The sequence below is a fragment of the Pangasianodon hypophthalmus genome, chromosome 3 (genome assembly GCF_027358585.1).
Source record: "Pangasianodon hypophthalmus isolate fPanHyp1 chromosome 3, fPanHyp1.pri, whole genome shotgun sequence".
In the NCBI taxonomy this organism is placed as follows: domain Eukaryota; kingdom Metazoa; phylum Chordata; class Actinopteri; order Siluriformes; family Pangasiidae; genus Pangasianodon; species Pangasianodon hypophthalmus.
Window position 1 is genome coordinate 8,433,518 of NC_069712.1, and position 19,759 is coordinate 8,453,276.

Below are 19,759 nucleotides of genomic sequence, written 5' to 3' on the forward strand. Positions count from 1 at the left end.
CTGAATGCAGGGTCACACTACAGGGCAAACATCTGAAAGCAACATGAACTTTGTAACAACTTAATATGAAATTTCTATGAAAATTTTATTTTTCAGGAGAGATGCTCATTAACATAGAGCAAAGAGTTTAAATCACACCACATGACTAAGCTAGAGTATGTGCTATGCAAATGATAATACATTTCACTTTCAGGACTTATTAAATACAGGCTATCACTGATATTTTACAAAATTTAAAATGATTAAAGTCATTTTAAGCAAATAAATGAACATTAGGGCATGTAATTATGGAAAAGATTGTGGATATTACACGCCCTTTACTTTGTAGGCTACATTAGACTCGTAACTCAAGAGCAAAACTGAAGTAAACATCAGACACCAATGTCTTGGCTGAAGGTCTTCGTGGATATTCGTGTAAATCTAATTATAGCTGATTTTTTTTTGACAGTAGACTTAATGTTACAATAATTTACAATAAAAAAAATTACATTTTAAAAACCACTACATGTTTCCAAAGTTTTTGCCCGCAGTGTGTGTATAATCAAAGTTTCTATGGGAAATAATAACACACTCACCTCACACAGAAAACCAGACACGTAGGGATGAACGCATTCACTCAGACAGGAACATAAACACACTCCGAAATATGATGCGCCATAAAGGCTGACAAAAACTGAAGGAAAAATGGGAAAGGACAGAAAGAACAGAAAGCACTCTGATGCAGCAATCCATTTCAGTGAAGACGGACATTTCATTTGAATCTACTGCAGCGTGCCACTGAATGGACTCCGGCACTGATTGATGACTGTGCTGGTCCAATTACAGAACCATCACTCTCCCAGTCATGAGACCAGTCGTTTTAAATCACTGGTGGTAAAGATGGCGCCAACTTCTTTTTTTGGGCATCTGATCGATATACTGTATATACTGTACACTTACAATGGAATGAAATGTTATACTTGTAGGGCCACTGTGGAATAGTGTGTGTTTAGTGTGTCGGTCTGAGGCAAAGGCTGTGTTCATTCAGGAGGGCTCATGTATTACAAAAAAAAGAAAAAAAAAAAAGAAAAAGAAATCTGAAAGTGCATACATATTCATTTGCAGTGAAATGTAATATGATTTAGATTTAGTCACACTGCCCCCTTGTGGTGTGTATCTTTTATACACGAGCATTTGAGAAATCTCGAGGGGAAATTTCACTCTTAGTCCTCGGAAAGTAGCGTCTGAGTAAATGTGAAGAACACAGGAGGAAAAAAAATTCAGAACAGAAAAACATACTGAAGTCCAGACATGATGCAGCTGGACTGAAGAATGTAACATTGTGCATGGCTTTTAATACAGAAACATTTTCCTGCCAGTCAACTGATGTGAAGCAGTTAATCAGTCCACACTTCCTGCCATGTCCATTAGGTGGAGCCATGTCTCTGCTAAGCGCCTACCTCTCACACTGTAGCATGTGTCTGTTGTTGCCAGATCAGCCTCTATTTATAAGAGAGGCTCCACAATTAAATCACTGATGCCTTGGTGAGAAAGCAAACTGTCGAGTAAAATCACAGCACCGGTTTGAGTGAAATTAAATGGTGATGTTTGATCTGTGCTGCTAGGACTGAGACATCTGCATGTGCTGAGTGTTATTATGCTGGTTTTATGGATTATATGACTTTTTAATCTTTAGAATAAATTCATCAGATAAATTGAGCAGAAAGAGGCATAGAATCGTCTATATTTTTACTATCATCAAGAAATCCACATCCTTATGTTCAGTAAGCGCTTTATCCTGGTGAGGGTTGTGGTGGATCTGGAGCCTATCCTGTGAACTCTGAGAGTGAGGAGAGAATACACCCTGAATAAGCACCATACACACACATTCACACCTAGGGTCAATTTAGAGTCATCAATCCACCTGGCATGGTTTGGGGTGGTATGAGATCACCGGAGAACCCAGAGGAAACCCGCACATACAGGGAGAACATGTGAAACTCCACAGTAACAGTAACCCAAGCTCATGATGGAAATGGGGATTCTGGAGCTATGATGTACTAACACTACCTACTGCACCACCGTGCTGCTGCAACAAAATATAAAAATGCTAACTGAAACACCTTCAATCCTACATACCCAACCCTCTTCCCCTGATAATCATTCTAACATATGCCCATCACATGTTTAATCCTAACTCAGGTTTCCAATGAAATCAGCTCCTTTCTATTTCTTAAAAGAGCAGTTTGTCATTTTAGAGCCTGTGAGGTGAACTGCAATAAAAATGAAAGTAAATGACCCTGATGAGGAAGGAAAGAGGAAAAGGAGCAGGGCTGAATAAGTCTGTTTTAATCGGGGCAGAGCTCATTTCTGGTCCAGAAATAAGAGAAATGTAGCTCACAAAACTTTGTGAATTAAAAAGTTCAAAAGGTTGAAAATTTTGATTATTATATGCCTTGAAACACTTTTCAAAATTACAAACAGCACCTTCAAACATGCAGCTGCAAAAAGTTTTGTAATTTAGGGAGACATAATTACATGTATATAGTTTACATAAATATAATTATTGTTATAAGAGCTTTGATTCAAACATATGTGATGTTTCTGACAACTCCAGTATTTAAAATGTCATAAAGGGCATCTTAAAGAGTCTTTATAAGCAAAAAGAAGCCTTGTGACAGCTCTGGACTAAAAATACACATTGTATGAACAAGAGCAAACATTCAAGATCTTCTCTGGGTCTATCACAAGATGTGGCATTAGGACTCTGTTCAGCTGAGAATGCCAACATGTATTTACAGTGTTCGACACTAAAAAGGAGCTCACCTGACAATAAATAATTTCCTGCAAAAAGATTGGTAATACTTATGGAGAAGCTAGTACAAGAATTACCATTTGATAGTGCAGTTAATCCAAATTAAGGCTTAAATCTGCCTGAACAGCATTTAATAATTAAACAGGAATTAATTAAGCTTTAAAGTTAGCAGCTTTATCAGTGGCTAATTATTATTTAATTCACTTTAGACTTGTGTTAGCCCTGACAATTGATCTATGTATCAAAAATGAAATACGGACTGTTTGAACAAAGGCAACATGTGAAACCAGCTGAAATAGGCAAGGTCACCGAGACAAGCTCAAATTCCTCCCTGAATAGTATCTGTACTCGCACTAGAACCACTTCATTCAAAATTCAGGCTCGGAGTTTGCCTAGCGTTACTCTGCCTCTTCCATTCAGCACAACAGCCCAGAACAAACAGGCCTTGTAGAGAGTAATGAGAGAGAGAGAGAGAGAGAGAGAGAGAGAGAGAGAGAGAGAGAGATGACACCATAAATGAAGAGATTGAGAGCAGGAGAAGGATCCAGCAGCCATGTCATCATCTGGTTTATTACGACAGAGCCCAGAGATTTCTGCCTTTAGAGGATTTCCTTTGCTTTTGTACCATGAATAGAGAAAGAGGGAGATACAGTGTAGAGGATGAGAGTGATAGTGAGGAAGAAAACAGGCCGGTTTTGTTTTAGCCCAGTTCCAGCATCCTAATAAAACAAAGCCTGTCTAAGCAGCCATTCACTTCAACTGGGCCTCCATGCATAGCTAATGCAGTGAGAGAGAGAAACTGTCAGAGAGGAGGGAGGGAGAGAGAGAGAGAGAGAGAGAGAGAGAGAGGGAGGGAGGGCTAGCAGGAGAACAAAATGATTGATGGATTTAGAGCATACTATGATTTTTACTCTATGTAGATGTACTATGAAGAACATCAATACCTAAGTTATTAGAAGATAGGTTTCTCAGTTGGATAGTTGGTTTAACCAACAGTGTTCACTGTTCTATGTATATTTTACATTTTAATGTACATTTTCTGCAAAAAGTGTCCATCACTCCAAACTTTATTAGGTCAACAAATACGTTCAGTCCGGCTTCTTTTACTGTACTAAATTTGTTTGCATTCCTCAGTGTGAACACAATATACTGTTATATTTACTTAAAAAAATAATATAGTACATATGTTTTTATATTTGAAACAGCTTACATCTAATGGAAATTATGAGTGGCTATTCCACAGTACTTTTAGTCAAAATACACTAAACAAAATAAGTATAGTAATTTATCATATAATAATAATTCCCAAATACATTATAGTTGGTATAAGATAGCTATACAACTTGCAAATTACCAAAAATATGCACAATATTTTCATGGACATTTTCACGTCACTATTTTTTCATTCCATTTGGAAAGTAGCATAATGCAGCCACCAGATAAGAATTCTATGAAAGATTGACAAACATGGCAGAGATTCAAATTAACCTCCAGACTTGTAGCTAACAATTATTTTACTGATTCCATTAGTCAGATGTGTTTGTAGTCAGGTTCATTTTAGTTGTACCATGCAATTGGCTATGAGAAGACTAGAAGAAACATTTATTTGTGTTTTTATCTCGGCTGAGAAATTAGTTAATTATAAGCAAAAGTAAATATCACATTCATGGTAAGCTAGAAGAAGGTTCCTATTCAGTTCAAATGTTTTACACAAGTATTGTGATATAAACATTTATTTCAGAGCGCTGTTGATTTCTTGGTCACACAGTGTTGATTAATATTCTATAACAGCAGCTCCCACAGTAGTTTTGGCTGCAAGACAAATCACAGGTTTATATTAAATGAGCTGTATATTATGTCACTGTTTTTATTAGTAACAACTGATTTACAGGGACTTGTCTGGTGGACGCTCCACCAGATGTAAGAGAGTTACTTCTTTAAGTTTTACAACATGGGTCTTCGGGACGAAGGGCTTTGCTGTGTCTTGGTAACATGACAGGCTGCTTTTTTTGGTCTTATTAACTTTATGAAAGAGGAACAAAACACTTCGGGATATGCTGCCATTGGAAAATAATCAACTTGTGTGTGGTAACAGTAACTCCACTTTGCGGTGAGCCATAGCAAACCACCTTGTTATTATTTTCCTATAACAGTACGCCATGTCATGTTTTATTCCTTTCTTAATATTAGCACCTATTTACTGCCTATACTGTATGTGAATACTGTGTCCATAAGAAATCTGTAAAAAGAAAAAACATACATAGAAAGAAGACAAGGCCAGAAAAAAGGACACAGTCAATTAGAGCAAAAGATGTCCGTTCTAACATTTATTTAACTGTATATACAGAAATGAAGAGATATGGCACAGACCGGAGTGGATCGTCATCTCAACAAAACTGCTACAGGAAACGCGATTGGATCTCAGCGTCTACAGCAAAGTAGCAGGCAATTCAACAACGCTGGTATCTTGGATACAAGCAAGAACCTGTACACAGTTAGTATTTCTTTGTCGTTTAGTAAAACATACTTTGCACACAAATTGGATAAATTAAGGTTGTCAGGATTATATTACATAATACTATATGCAAGATGAGAGAGTGGACGTTAACTGAGTAAACATTGTTGAATTGCTTGAAAGAAACAGACTGAAGATTTCTGGATGGGTGTAAAGAATGGCACACTTTGGGAATCTGAGATCCTGTAAGCTTTCAGAACTGAATTCATGGGACTGCTCACCACAGAGAGGTAAGATGTGGCCTGTGTGTGTGTGTGTGTGTGTGTGTGTGTGTGTGTTTATGATGAATATGTTCCGATAAAATCTAGGAAATGCATTTGGTCACATCTCACCTCAGAAAGGTGCAAACGATTTTTCACATGAAATGAATGTTTCCTAATGATAGAAGATATTTGGGAATGTTTTACAGTGAGCTGTAAGCTGAGTAAGCTGAGTAAGGCAGTCTGCAGGCTGAGTAATGGCAGTGACGTTAACAAGTTTCTTCTTGTTCTGTCATTGTAGTCAGCCGTGTGATCATCAGTGAGGCAAAGTGGAGAAAAAAGCTACTACACTGTACCTTGATGCTCATATTTAATGTTTAGGCAGTGTTTTTGTGATGCTCGGTCAACCATTTAATGACTTGAATCTGCAGTGCTTTTGGGAACCTCAGCCCTGATCTATTTTGGTATCTTTGTAAACTTTCCCCCTAATGCATTGTAACACCACTGGGAAAAGATGTAAATACAGTATCTGTTGCCTAAAATGTGGCTAGTAAAACTAGACAATATTTAGAAAATTAACCTCTAAAACGGTCCTTTCTTCTGTTATGGTGAAACAGTAAAAGTCATTAAGTCAGAAATTTGGTGACTAAACTTGTTTCTGAGGCTCCCTCTTGTTATTATAACTCTAAAGCAGCTAGCAACTAGTAAGTAACTCATGAAGACAGCCTTTGCCACCGGTCTGGTTCTGCACCTGTTTAGGCCTGTCACGACATTAGGCAGGAAGCCAGCATGGTATCATGGGTGTCACTTCATATGTTTTTTCCAATCCAGCTTATATATAAAGTTCCCAATGGTTAACCCCTTACACTCCCAAGATTTGTTGTTGGGTCCAGTCTTACATTACATGATCTCATACCTGCATACATGTCCTGTTAGTTTCACTGTAGTTATTGGAGAATATGCTTTAAGATAGTAAGAACTAAATAATAAGCTGAGATTTTGAGGGGTTAGGGTAAGAGCCAGGGCTAACATCTAACTTCATTCATGTGAAATCAATCTTGCGTGTTGTTGTTGTATGAATTTCGCGTAAGACATCAGAGAGCCAGTATGGTCTTAGGTCTCATGACTGTAAACTCATAATAGTTAAAGTCAGGAGGTGGTGCAATGGTTGTTGCTTTTCTCACCACTTCATATTTACGAATTTATGCTCATTATAATTCCTGTGGTTTTGAGAGGGCGTGTGCATTCCCAGAGAGAGCATGATGGTTGTAGTTAATCACTCGCTGACAATCACACTGTCTACAATCATTTCTACTGAGCCTCCTATAATAGTGAAGCTTAACGACAAACAACTGTTATGTCTGTGTGTCATGAAATGTGACTGGACATACAAAACCTTTCTAACAAAGGCAATAAAAGCTTGTTAGTTAGCATTTGTATATATCTCTATGTCTCTTTTCCAATAGTTCAGTAAAGTGCTCTTAGAGGGTGACGTATGTACAAGGGAGAGTTGCGGTTTTGACGAGGTTTGGCAAAGAGAAGAACAACAGCAAGTCCACAGCACTCGATAAAATACACACGCAGATCTTCAGGAAGAACATGAGAGGCGTGCACGAGAAGGAAAGCACAGGTCACACAGGAGAGGTACCTGGCTGGGCCCAGCTGTCCTGGTAAGCGTCCTCTCTTAGGAGGCGGGGCCGATCTGGGGAACGAGGGAGGGGCAAAGGGGATGGAGGGAGGAGCAGGCTGTTAGGGATAGCGATATCACCTTCACCCACCAGCGTCAGGTCCGTACCATGCTCCTCCTCCTCCAGTGCCTGGGCCCCGCTCTCTCGTTTCCATTCGCCATGACTGTGTGAGATAGGTGAGAGGGTAGGGCCAAACGTCGCCTGCTTACGGGGAGCGGGGTTCCTATGGAGTGGCATGAAGGCTCTCCGGCCACCTGGCCCTTCCACACCCGAATCCAAGCTCTGTGTCTGGTGGCTGGCGCTGAGGGCAGAGCCGTTCTCTTTAGAGCGTGGACGGGGCTTGCGGGGATCAGGGGTGGAGCTGATGGGGACATCTCCGGGACTCGTGTCATGGTCAAGGCGCAGGAAGTCAGGCAACACAAGGTCAGATTTGTTCAGCAGACCCCGCTGGTCGTCAGCTCGGTTGCTCTGTGCTTTGGATATGAGCTCGAAGAATTCTGGTTAGAAAACACACAACAATTCAAACCACCATCCAGAAAACAAATGACACCAATACATTTTGAGAAGAGCAATGTTCAAGAGGAGGAGAGAGAGCATTCTTCTGTGAAAGAACATTAGTATCAGGTTTGCTGTGGTGTGCTAGCATTAGCTGGATCAGCCAACTCAGATGGTTAAGCAAGAGATGTAGCCAAGCAACTTAAAGTTAATTTAAATGACCATTTGGTATAAAGAGAAGGAAAGAAGGTTAGACAGAGGGCAAGATTCTTTACCTTCAGCTTCATCTATATTAAGCTTTTTCTGTTTTCGCTTTTCCATCTGGGCCCTGGTTTTGACAGTCGTAGCCTTCCCTGATGATCTGTCCTCCGCCTGGGTGGTCACAACGAGAACGGGGCACGTTAGGGATGGGTGCATGAGGGCTGAATTTGCTTAGGGTCTTTTTCCACTGCACAATATTTTTGGCACCAGAAAACTGGAACTGTGCCATTTTCTTTGTTCATTCACCACGATTCAGTGCCCAAGTTGCATGGTTTTGGTACCGGTTTGACCAGGTACCTAATGGGATCTAATGCTACCTGGGGTGGGGCCCCTATAACTGTCTGTTGCCCAGAAAGACTCTAGCCTGGTTTTCTTTATGCTAACACTGTGCTGTTGTAATTTGTAAACTGCCCCAATTTTCCCAAAAAACTGTCTAAGAATGAAACATTTATGGCACAAATGCATGCACAAATGTAATACTTTGTGAGACTTCGTCAGTAATTTTGTTGCAGCCAGTGTAAACTGGTTGACCAAACACAGGTTAATCAATAACTTCTTCCATGTTGAACTTATCAGTGGCATCACTGTAATGATGAAGCAGCCACTTTCAGTGTTATCACTGGGATCATTACGCTGTCTCTCTAGTGGCTGAAAAATGAACTAGAACCCAAGTATCACTGGTTTTTGTTTGGAACAGTCCTTGTTTTTGAGTGAGCAGTGGAAAAATGCCCCGTGGGGATTCTTCATTGAGAATGGGGGAGACCTAATTCATAAGGGGGCAGTGAACTATTTCCTGAGCTTGCATCCACATACACACAGAAACACTACTGTCGCTAGAGACACTACAAATATTCAGCTCTGCTCCACCAAAGCACAGCTCAACAGCCAACACCACCACCAGTGTAACACACCAAATCCAGAGACAGCCGCTCTGTTCTATCTTCCCCCAATTCCCGTCACATCACAATCTCCCACTAGAGCCTGGAGATTAGCCTTAAATTAGCCTTGTTCACTCAAGTGTGGGCAGAGAGCAGGAATGAGCTTTAGGACTGCTCGAGGAAGAGTGTGGTTAGATCATCCACAGATCCAGGAGGGCCTTGAGATACACACAGCCTCAGGAAGACAGAGAAGAGGTGGAGGAGCTGGCCATGCACAGATTCCTCCACCACACAGGCCAAAGAGACAGACAAGGAGACAGAGCGACAGAAAAGTGTGTTTTTATACACAGTGAATTTAGAGACATAGAGCATGTGCTTACTGTAGCAGACTGGCTTCGTGTGGACAGTGGCGGGCCATGGCTTTTTGTCAAGGTCAGTTTCTGTTTGTCTGTAGGGGAGGAGCAGAACAAGGAAGAATGAGATCAGATACTGTGCACAGTGTTTACATAGCTGAAATAGATAAGCCAACGAATTTAGAAAGGAATCAACCATGATAAGCTGTCTAAATTTTTAGCCCTTCCTGACTAAACAAATGATTTACAAAGAATCCTGTACCCAGGCTTAGACATTATAAAAGCAGTCCATAAAAAAATTAATTTATTGTCATTTCCTGTTCACTAATTAGCAATGACATATCTCAATTTTATAACAAAACATATATTTTAAAATACCCCAGTATATTTATTTATTCTCCTTAATGCAGGTGGAGGTGTAAATAAGAGACAGAGACAATGATACAAATAATAATAATAATAATAATAATAACAATAATAATAATAATAATATCTTTAATGAACACCAGTCATTTCACTGTTATACTCTATCTCTATGTATACTTATACCAGAGCGCTGCTGAATTCTTAAATCTGACTGGTCAGAAGGTGTTGATTAATTTTCTGTAACTGCAGCTGTGACAATAGTTGAAATCACAGGTTTATATTCATGTGCTTACTCTAATACATTATCATTTCTCTAGTAAAAACTAATTCACAGGAACTTCTATGGTAAACAACTTCGGGGTGGTAACAGTAACTCTTTGGGTCGGGCCACATCACACCACCCCATTGCTGATTATTTGATATATTGACTACATACATACTCCATTTTTTCATATTGAAAATGATCATTATTGGTCACGTTCCATGTTTAGTGAAATTTAGAAATTCAGAATAGGTCTTGGAAGTGCTAAAGTTTCCTTGGTTGATGTGTCTTGCCTTTTGCAGCGCTACCATGTTCAGCCGCCTCTAGCACCACTCTGAGTCCGTCCAGGTTGGAAATAGGCAGCCCCAGATCCAGCGGCTCCTTCTCCCCACTCTGTACATGCACACACACACACACACACAGCTTACTAACCAGCATCACACTGACTCAACACAAAAATGCCAGGACATTGTGTTTTCACCCAAGGATGTCATTCAAACTTTGAAATGTTCCCTGGCAGAATGTTCACCTCCTGTCTGGATTAATCACCACATGGTAATGTTCAACAACACATCTGAGAAAAGTGATGACGTTGGAAGCAGGTACAATGAGTGTGTAAGAGGACAAAGTGACACTTCTGAATAGAAGCCTGACTCACCACAGTGTTAACTGGATAGAAGGTAGAATAAACTCCCAAAAGTCCAGTAAATGCTACTGTTATGTGAATATTCTGGAAGGCACCAGCAATCAGTGGTAAACTTCAACATACTCTCTCCATGTCATCATTTATTGATTTAATTTATTCTGTTTCCATCACACTTCATCACATCTCTTTATCAATGTGGCATCTCTGCCATCTCAGCTGAGTCCGAAAAAAAAAAAAAAACATCTGCAATATTTAGTCATTTTTTTCAAACCCGTTCAATTCATAAAATCCATTTTAAACAAGTGTATGCAAAACCCAGTAAAGATATTGGAGAGGTTGAGCCTACATGAGGCGTTTTCACTACCAAGCTTTGCTACAACATTGTTTTGACAGATCCCCTCTCCTGCAAAAAATGATATCTTAGCAATTGAAAATATCTTTAATATGGGCAAATTTACATTACATTTCTTATTATGGGATTATTATAAATCTAATAGAATATTATTCAGCCTGTTTTTAGATACTTTTACGCATTTCAAGCTTTAAAATTTCTTATTATATTGGAAGATAATTTTTATTTCTTCTAGAAATAAATGTTTAAAAGTGGATAAATGATCTGCCAAAAGGACAAAACTAGTTCAAGCTTACATTAGTAAAGTGTCTAGAAATAGATAATACTCTAATACTAGATGAAATTGACTATATAATCGAGATATCTTCACTTGCTAAGGTATCATTTTTCTGGAGTGCATTTTCTCTCTTGCACTAATTTTGGCCAGTAGATCTTAATCAATAGGGGTCCAATGACTGGACAGCTGAAAAACCAGATTGTGGAGAATGGAGATGGATATCTAGCTAAAAAATCCCCAATTTGGTCACCTGCCATTTCCCACTCACCAGCCAGCTCTCCCCTATATAACAACAGCTACTAACTGTGGAGGGTGAAGGCTTACACGTGTTTCCTCTGTGACACGTGAAGCCAGCCAACTGCATCTTTTCAAACTACTTCTCCTACTACATCAGAGGACAGCGTAATACACTCAGAGGAAAGTGTCATCTGCTGTCTTCCACATACATGAGCTCACAGATGCCCATGACTGGCTAGTGTCACTGTGATTGACAGGAGAGAGCGTATGACAGCCCTCCCACCCCACCCAGACAGCACAGCCGATTCTATTCCCATGAGTGAGGAGAAAATTAATGCAGCTCTGATATTTCTCAGGTTTTACTGGTTTGCTATGCTGATGCAAAGAGGTTCTTAAATGTCCAATTGGAGGAGTGTGGTTTGACTAAACTGGACTTTGTTATAAAAACATTTGCCATGCACACTAAAGAAAATCACCAGCCACTGACATCACCTGATGTTATTCATGTGTCATGATTATATTAAACAAATAAGAATAAACATGCTGAATAACCCAAGGGGAGTTTTGTAACTGTGCTCAAAGCAGATCAGTGAATGTGATACTCACAATCCTGGCTACCAGGTCTCCTAAGTGCAGGCCGTATTTAGCCACGACTGGCCTCAGCACCTCAGTCACAGGCTTGGTGGGTTTAGCTTTCAGCCCTACAGAACGGTTTATAGGCACCAGATCCAGCCTGAGAGAGCAGGGAAATACCCTGATTATTTACTAAGCATGATTAACCAAATATGCCACAGACCAAACTTCACAACATTAAACCTTGCATTCTTACTTAGCAAAACTAATAAATGAATGAATAATCATCTCTGAAAGCTAATAACATAAATATCTAGCTGAATGTATGGCTAAATGGTTGAGTAGATTGAAGCAGGTGTGCTGTTTGTACCTGAATAATGTACGTTTTTCTAGACGCAGGTCTCGGGAACACAGCGTCATGCAGTCCTGGTCTAATACTAAAGGCTTTACACACAGACAATACACACTATTATTACATAACACAACAGCAGAGGATTGGATATCACTCAGAATCATGTACACACACCCACACACTCACAACATCTACACATACATGAGCCTGAACCACTACAGTTTAGTACAGAATAAATAAATATGAATTTGCAGAAGTGAATATGTTCATCTGGGTAACTTTGTTTAAAAGCTGACAACGTTTTCTCTATTAATTAGACAAACTTTTAGCTGTCTGTCCACCAGCAGTGCAGTAAGCACTAAACATTTTAGCTAACATACAAAAACAACAGTGAATAGAAGAGCCTGTATTCAGTGTATTCGGTGTTACCTTCTCTCCTCCCACCAGGAAAAGGTCTACAGCTGCCAGGTTGATGCAGAGTTTCTCACACAGGCCTAGCAGAACCTCACGGATGGACACGCCGGGCCTTATGGGTACTGAGCAACACGACCCATCCGGCAGGTTAATGTTACAGTAACGCACAGCACGCTCCGATAACGACATGGAGTTACGCGACACCTCTCCCTAGGAGACAAAGAGAGACAGATAGCAAGGAGGGAGAGAAATAGAAATAAAGAAGAACAATAGAGGTTTACAAATGTTACAAAAAATCTTTAAGCTGCCAGTGGATTTCTAAATACTACAACAGCAGCCTGCCTCGAAGCTGGAACCGAAAGGACATAAAGACAAATTAAGGGAAAAAATGATAGCTCCGTTCTTCTGTGGGGGCATTTATTTATTTTGCTGGTATAGTTTGAGTCCCCTCAGAGAGATGAGTCACTGCAAATCAATACAAACTTCTTCTGACTGATCACTTATATTCCATGATGAATTCATTTCTATCCTGATGGATGTGATCTCTTCCAGAATGACTCCGCCCCATCCACAGGGCAAGAGCTTTCAGCGAATGTTTTGATGAGGATGAAAATGTTGCAAATCATATACTATGACCTTTACAGTCACAAGATCTCATCCCAGTTGAACATCTATGGGAGGTTTTGGAGTGATGTGACATTGCTCTCCACCATCATCATCAAAACATCAACTGACAAAATATTATTTGGAAAAATGGTGATGATCTCTCCAGTACACTTCCAGAGAGTTGTAGAATCGATGCCAAGGTGCATTGAAGCTGTTCTGGTGGCTCGTGGTGTCCAAACACCTTGTATAACATTGTATTTTGATTTTTCCTTTATATGTCACCCATCTGTATTCGGGAATATCTAAATGCAAGCATGAGATATAATCATATTTGCTTCAGTAAAAAAGCATTCTAAAGCTGGGGGATATTTAGAATTTGTATGAATTTCTTATTGATTTCTTGATATTCCATATTATTGATAGTTTCACTGCATTTTTACATCTCTTATGTGCAAATCCAGCTTCTGATTATATTTCGTTTCTGGCTACCAGCCAGTCAGAGCAAGTCTGGAGGTAGAAATAACCACATGGTAACAAATTAAACTAAAAAGGAGGTATAACAGAAATAAAACTCCAATAAAAATAGCCAAACTATTTTTGTACGCATTTAAATAATTTTAAATGAATTTAAATACATTGTAAACAAATCTGCATTGAGTGGTTCCGTGAAGCTCCTTTACAGTAAAAGGAGTCCGTAACTGTAAAGCATACAACACAAAAGGGTAATGTGGTTTATTTGAAGGTAGATGGTGTGCGTGGTCAGAATTTCAGCTAATGGTTCCTCACCTCGTTCTTGCCTGAAGCTGAAGTGCCGAGCTCCAGACTCGCACCAGAAGATAAAGAACCCTGGGACTCTCTGCGCCCATCATTGCCCGAAAAGCCTAAAGCAACAGCAAACACACACTAATCACACACGCACACACTCATTCATATCCACTTCTACTAACTCTTATAGAGTAAGTCAACATTCTGTAAAAAAGTCAACATTCTATAATAAAAAGAACATTCTATAAAGATGTAAATACAATGTCCATCAGTTTAAACTCACTGTACTCTCCAAGGTCTTTCTTTTTGTGTCCTTTCCCAAAGCTTCGGTTCCTGGGCCAGGGAAATAAACTTCCTTTCTTTTTATCACCATGTTCATCTTTACACTCCTCATTGAGCGCCTTCACTGATTTGCTCTTCTTCTCCTCCTGCAAACACCGTTCATCATTTCATTTTTTTAATCACATTCACAAAACAGAGCATGTGATAACTGGGTGAGAATCACTTCCCAGACACAGAGAAGCTTTTCTATAAACAAGCTGTCAGCTCTGAAATGATGAGATGTAAGGCAGAGATGGAGAAAGTCTTCTCAGGCCAACACTCTACACCGGTTCCTGACTTGATCAAACTGATAACAGAGGCTCTCAATCCCATGAACTTATTTATGCTCTCAGTACACCTGACTCAGCTCATCAGGTCATTTCCAATATCCACTGTTTCCAATAAGTTATTGTAGGGAGCAAACAAATGTGGAGTACATGAGATATGGCACTGGGAATGAAGACCTCTGTAAAGGTTGTGTATTTTACATTCTGTGGTTATTTGGGGTCTCGTTTGTGTTTTTATTGTTGTGATTTGCAAAACAACTTTCATTCTCTCACTTTCTCATGAAGTTGATAAGACAAAAACCGCAGCCTGTTACTGAGAAACCACAAAAAGCCTTCCATCCTAAAGACCTTCCTGTGGCGGTTAAAAAAATTAAAAAAAAAAAAAAAACGCTTTACCTGTCTGGTGCTAAGTGTTGAAACCCAAGACTCCTTTCATAAGTGTTAAATAAACATCTCTTTAAAGAAAAGCTTCACCATGTCAATGATTATAGGTTTTCCTTTGTTAAATAACATGCAGCCATACAAGTCCCTGTGTAAGTTGTTACTATGGAAACGCTAAGGTATTGGAGCGAGCGCATTAATACAAACCAGTGATTTGCCTTGCAGCTGGTGCTACTGTAAGAGCAGCTGTTATGGAAAATGAATCCACACATTCTGACCAATCAAATTTGAGAGTTTAAATGCTGTGGCATAAATTAATATAAAATGACTAATCTAGTCTGATTCATCATTACGTTAAGATAAGATAGTTAACCTCACCACGTCTACTGTACTGTCTTAAGACAGTTTAACTGAGATATAGCGTGGGTATATTAAGACTCCATTAAAAGACGCCAGGTGTTTCCTCCCTGTGGTGTGGTTCATTTGGGCAGGTGTGAACACACTGGACTTGAGAGAGATGGTCTTGTTCTGCTAAGTGAACTCTAGTGTTGTTTGATCTTCTTGAATACACAATTAAGCAATACACAGGATATGGACTGGACCCAACTGCAGGACGTGACCAGCAGCGTAAACATGTTTGTGAATACAAACATACTTAAATTTGTGCAGTATGAAACTGAAAAGAGCAAAAAAAAAAAAAAAAAAAAAAAAAAACAAGCAAACCAAAAGTACTTATTTCAGTTTGATTCAAATGAAGCTGACTAACAGGCGAGAAAGTGCCTTAGATATGGATCTTGATTAAAACCCTGTAGTTCTAAAGAAAATCATACATGATCAAAAGAGGACATTCTGTGAGTGTGTGTGGTCATGTTTTTATATCTTAGCAGGGTCCCCACAAAGATAGGAAAAATCTGACACTTTTAATCTTGTAAGGACATGTGGCTGGTTCCTGTGAGGAAAATAATTTTACAAAACACAAGTTTTTATTTAAAAGCAATAACTAAAAAGCCTAAATGTTTCTTTTTGGCTACTAAAGTTAGGGTTAGGTGTGACATAGCATTAATTAGCTGCATTGATAATTATGGTCCTCACAAGGCTAGTAAGGCTGTGTGTGTGTGTGTGTGTGTGTGTGTGTGTGTGTGTGTATACCTTCTTGGGTGTGGAGAGGTTGGAGCGTTCTGAGCTGGTGCTATGTTTTGACGTGGGGCTGCTGGGGATGTGGTGTGGGTCTGGTAGAGGACGGCCCTCCACCTCAGCCAACATACACTCCTGATACAGGAAGGACTTCAGGAAGCGTGTGTAACTGTCAAACTTCATCAAGTTAAAGATCTGCAGATGGGAAAACAGAAAGATAGAAACAGTCAGAATGGGGAAAAGAAACGTACTGAACGCAGTGAAACTGTAACAGCTGGAGCAACTTTAACTTGCTGTTTTATTGAACTATTTTAGTCTTTTTCTAATCACTAAAACCACGTTCTGATCTGTATATGAGCCTTCTGCACAGAGATGGTGATGGCCGACACCCCGTCCCTGAATGCACTTATTCTGCAGTGATAAGAGGCTCCTTTTCGGACAGAACAGATCTCACATTCAGAGCAAAAGCTCAGTGAGGCGATGACAGCAGTGAATCGTGGTTAAGTCTGCAGTGCCGCATGCCAGGGGTCTCGCCCCTGGGCTTCCAGAAGCCTTTCTCCGTTCCGTCATGTGCTCTGTGTGTGTAGGCTACAGGGGTCTGGCACATGGGAGGCTATTTACACAACCTCGTGATAGCAGGGTCAGAGGGAATGTCTTCCTCTAACCACAAGAAGAAAAACAGAAGACTGTATCTCCATAAGTAGCTTTCTTAATGCTAACACTCATCTCTTACACAAGCTTGCTGTCAACAACACCACTGCTCCCTTTAATCCCTTACACACTATGTCCAGCTTATTATTCCCTTATTTATTTTATTTATATTTATTTATTATTCAGCAACTACAAACTAATAGGCAAGCTATGGAGTTATAAGAGGATTGTGTAGTTATGTCTGGACCCACTACCCCACTAAGAGGCTGAAACCACAGTCAGGGATTTCACACCAATGCAGGGGCAGCCCCAGCTAAAACTCTACACACCTGCTAAAACACTAAAAATAAGGATGTGTGCATTATGTTCATATTTAAATCTTTTACAGTGCTGTCGAATTCTCAAATCTGATCGTTCAAAAAGTGTTTATCTATAACAGCACGATTCACACAGTAGTGCCGACTGCAAGGCAAGTCACGGATTATATTAATGCGCTCATTTTAATATGCTATCATTTCCATAGCAACCACTCACACAGGGACTTGTATGGCAGACGCGCCACAGTAACATATAAAAAAATAATGTGCAATTGATGATATGGTGACGTTTTCTGTAAGGGGATGGTTATTTAGCATTTTTGAAGGAGTCAGAGTTTACATTTGCCACCACAGGACAGAGGGCTCTGCAGTTTCTCAGTAGCTGCATTTTTTTTGTGTGATTAATTTCAAGATAATTATTTTTTTTATTTTTTTATTTTTTTAAAGGCTAGTGATGGAATGACACTCCACTGTTACAGCTGCTATAATGTTAGTGATAACAGGAACTTATTTGTTTTGCCGACATCCTACATTATTAAATAGTTAAAAAGAATGATGTGGATTTTTTTTAATAAGTAAAATTGTAAAATTGCTGTGGTGTAAGAGGAATAAAACACTTATGTGCTGTTATAGGAAAATATACTCAACTCCCAGGCTGTAACAGCTCCATTTTGCATCAGGCTGCATCACACCACCCTGCCGTTGATTAGTTTCCTTTAACAGCACACTCTAGTCATGTTTTATTCCTTACAAAGTCACTGGACTATAATAAACAATATAGAAAGCAGCATTTATGACAGTTTTATGAGAACATTAACATGAGCTTTATATGCACATGAGCTTTATATTTTCGAGAGTAGTAAAACAAGTGCATTAATATAAACCTTTGATCTGAATTACGGACAAAAACATTGTCTTTTGTCATAGACAATAAACACTTTCTGACCAATCAGATTTGAGAATTCAGCACCGCTGTGGTATTTATAGCATTCAACAAAATGAATTTACAAAACCTTGTTGTGGAAATTTTTGGACTAAAGCTGACACAATTGCAGCCTAAATCAAGATTTAATGACCTCTAATTACGTCTCATTTATACTGAGAGCTCTCTGTTCTGCACTTCTCCCTGGTCCAGGGATTTATCAGCGTAAACAGTGCGCTATGTGTGGACTCTTACGTACTTGTAGCTGCTGCTCCTTGAACATGTCGGGCCGTGGAGCATTGAGGATGTCGTCGGCCAGCTGTGCCTGACTGTCGATATTGACTGGCGTGGTGGCCTTACTGGACAGGAAGCTGTTGTAGATCTCTCTCGCCTTCTGGGATAACTAAAGTTCAAAGGTCATGAAGTGGTCAAAAGCTTATAATCATTTGCAGGGAGGATCTATTTAGCTTTAGTAACACTTGCATGCTAAAGAGAGAAAAACAACATTGCGATACATGAATAGAGCAGGAGCTTGTTATTTCCAGACTGTACTGTACATGAATAACGGCTCAGTTGAGTGCTTTGTGTGGGAGTTTTACAGCAGCGGAATGAAGGACAGAAGTGTTTAGCTTTGCTTCAGGTGAAGGGAAACTGGAAAGCCGCGTACCTGCTTCTTGTCCGTTTCTGGAACATGGCTGAAAAATTCACATGCTTGCCAGAACAGGATATTCTCCTCACTGAACTCCTTCTTCAGAAACTCCTGCAGAGTCAGAAAAACAACACTCCCTTTAATCATGCAACCAGCAGGGAGACATTAGGCCAGCTGCGTTCTTCTTTAGGGAAGCACTAATGGCATGTTTAGAGCAGGGGGAGTTATATTTAAACAAAAATTCCCCAATTATCTGGCATGACTTTTGACTCTCAGAGCTGCATTCTCAATACTAGTTTATTACTTGAATTTCTTTTGAAGCTACTTGAATTGCGTATTTTTGTTATTTTACTCCCTATAAATAGAACATGATTACATTTTAAATTAGAAACCCGGCGTCCGCTCACTGATGTTGAAGAATCTTCAAGACTGTAATTTCAGATTGAGAGGGTTTCGAAGGATAAAAGATGGGTTTGATTTTTATTTAAACTGCGACGTACTGAGAAGTAACGGATGCCGACGGGGTCCTGCAGCAGACGCTCGAAGCAGACGGCCCATGCTGCGACGCGCCGCTCCGGGTGCCGTCTGTGGCACTGCACGCTGGGTAGACTGGCATTGCTGTTCAGGCTGTTGTCACTGCCACAGCCCTTCAGATCTGCACTGTTCAGCTCTGCGCGCACACACACACACACACACACACACACACACACACACACAGTTACTGTCACTGCTGCACATCAACAACAATTACAACAACAACAGCTGAATCTTAAGCATCCACTCCTAAAAAAATGTTTATGTGTAGTACTTCTCAGAAAGCTATAAATGGAAACCTATCACAGATGCTTCCAAGAACCAGTGAAGTCAAAGTAGCAATGAACTTTATAAATGTTTTTAAGAATAAATTCTTTGTTAGTTACTTTGAGTGAGCTGAGAGCTCAAAGTTCAAAGATTAGTATCGGTATGTCACAAAATATAAGAGCCAGTCATGTCCCAATATGCAAATTACAGGAGAATAATCCTCTTATATAATAATCCATCAGCTTGTTGCGACATCAGTTTA

General features: G+C 39.7%; 1 protein-coding gene across 2 annotated transcripts in view; it reads right to left on the reverse strand.

Moving 5' to 3' along the window:
- Window positions 1-5,108: 5,108 nt before the first annotated feature.
- Window positions 5,109-19,759, reverse strand: part of rgs12b (regulator of G protein signaling 12b) — a 75,635-nt gene continuing 60,984 nt past the window's right edge. Inside the window, exons 6-18 of one of the 2 annotated variants that reach the window (XM_053232844.1) lie at window positions 19,197-19,366; window positions 18,715-18,807; window positions 18,307-18,450; window positions 16,173-16,352; window positions 14,318-14,462; window positions 14,056-14,150; window positions 12,679-12,873; window positions 12,268-12,341; window positions 11,931-12,057; window positions 10,106-10,205; window positions 9,212-9,279; window positions 7,968-8,064; window positions 5,109-7,694 (exon numbers count right to left, since the gene is read on the reverse strand). In XM_053232844.1, coding sequence (XP_053088819.1) covers window positions 7,141-7,694; window positions 7,968-8,064; window positions 9,212-9,279; window positions 10,106-10,205; window positions 11,931-12,057; window positions 12,268-12,341; window positions 12,679-12,873; window positions 14,056-14,150; window positions 14,318-14,462; window positions 16,173-16,352; window positions 18,307-18,450; window positions 18,715-18,807; window positions 19,197-19,366 — 2,042 coding nt within the window. In that variant the 3' untranslated portion in view covers window positions 5,109-7,140. The remainder of the gene's footprint in view (window positions 7,695-7,967; window positions 8,065-9,211; window positions 9,280-10,105; window positions 10,206-11,930; window positions 12,058-12,267; window positions 12,342-12,678; window positions 12,874-14,055; window positions 14,151-14,317; window positions 14,463-16,172; window positions 16,353-18,306; window positions 18,451-18,714; window positions 18,808-19,196; window positions 19,367-19,759) is intronic. The other variant, XM_026944994.3, reaches the window with a different exon arrangement.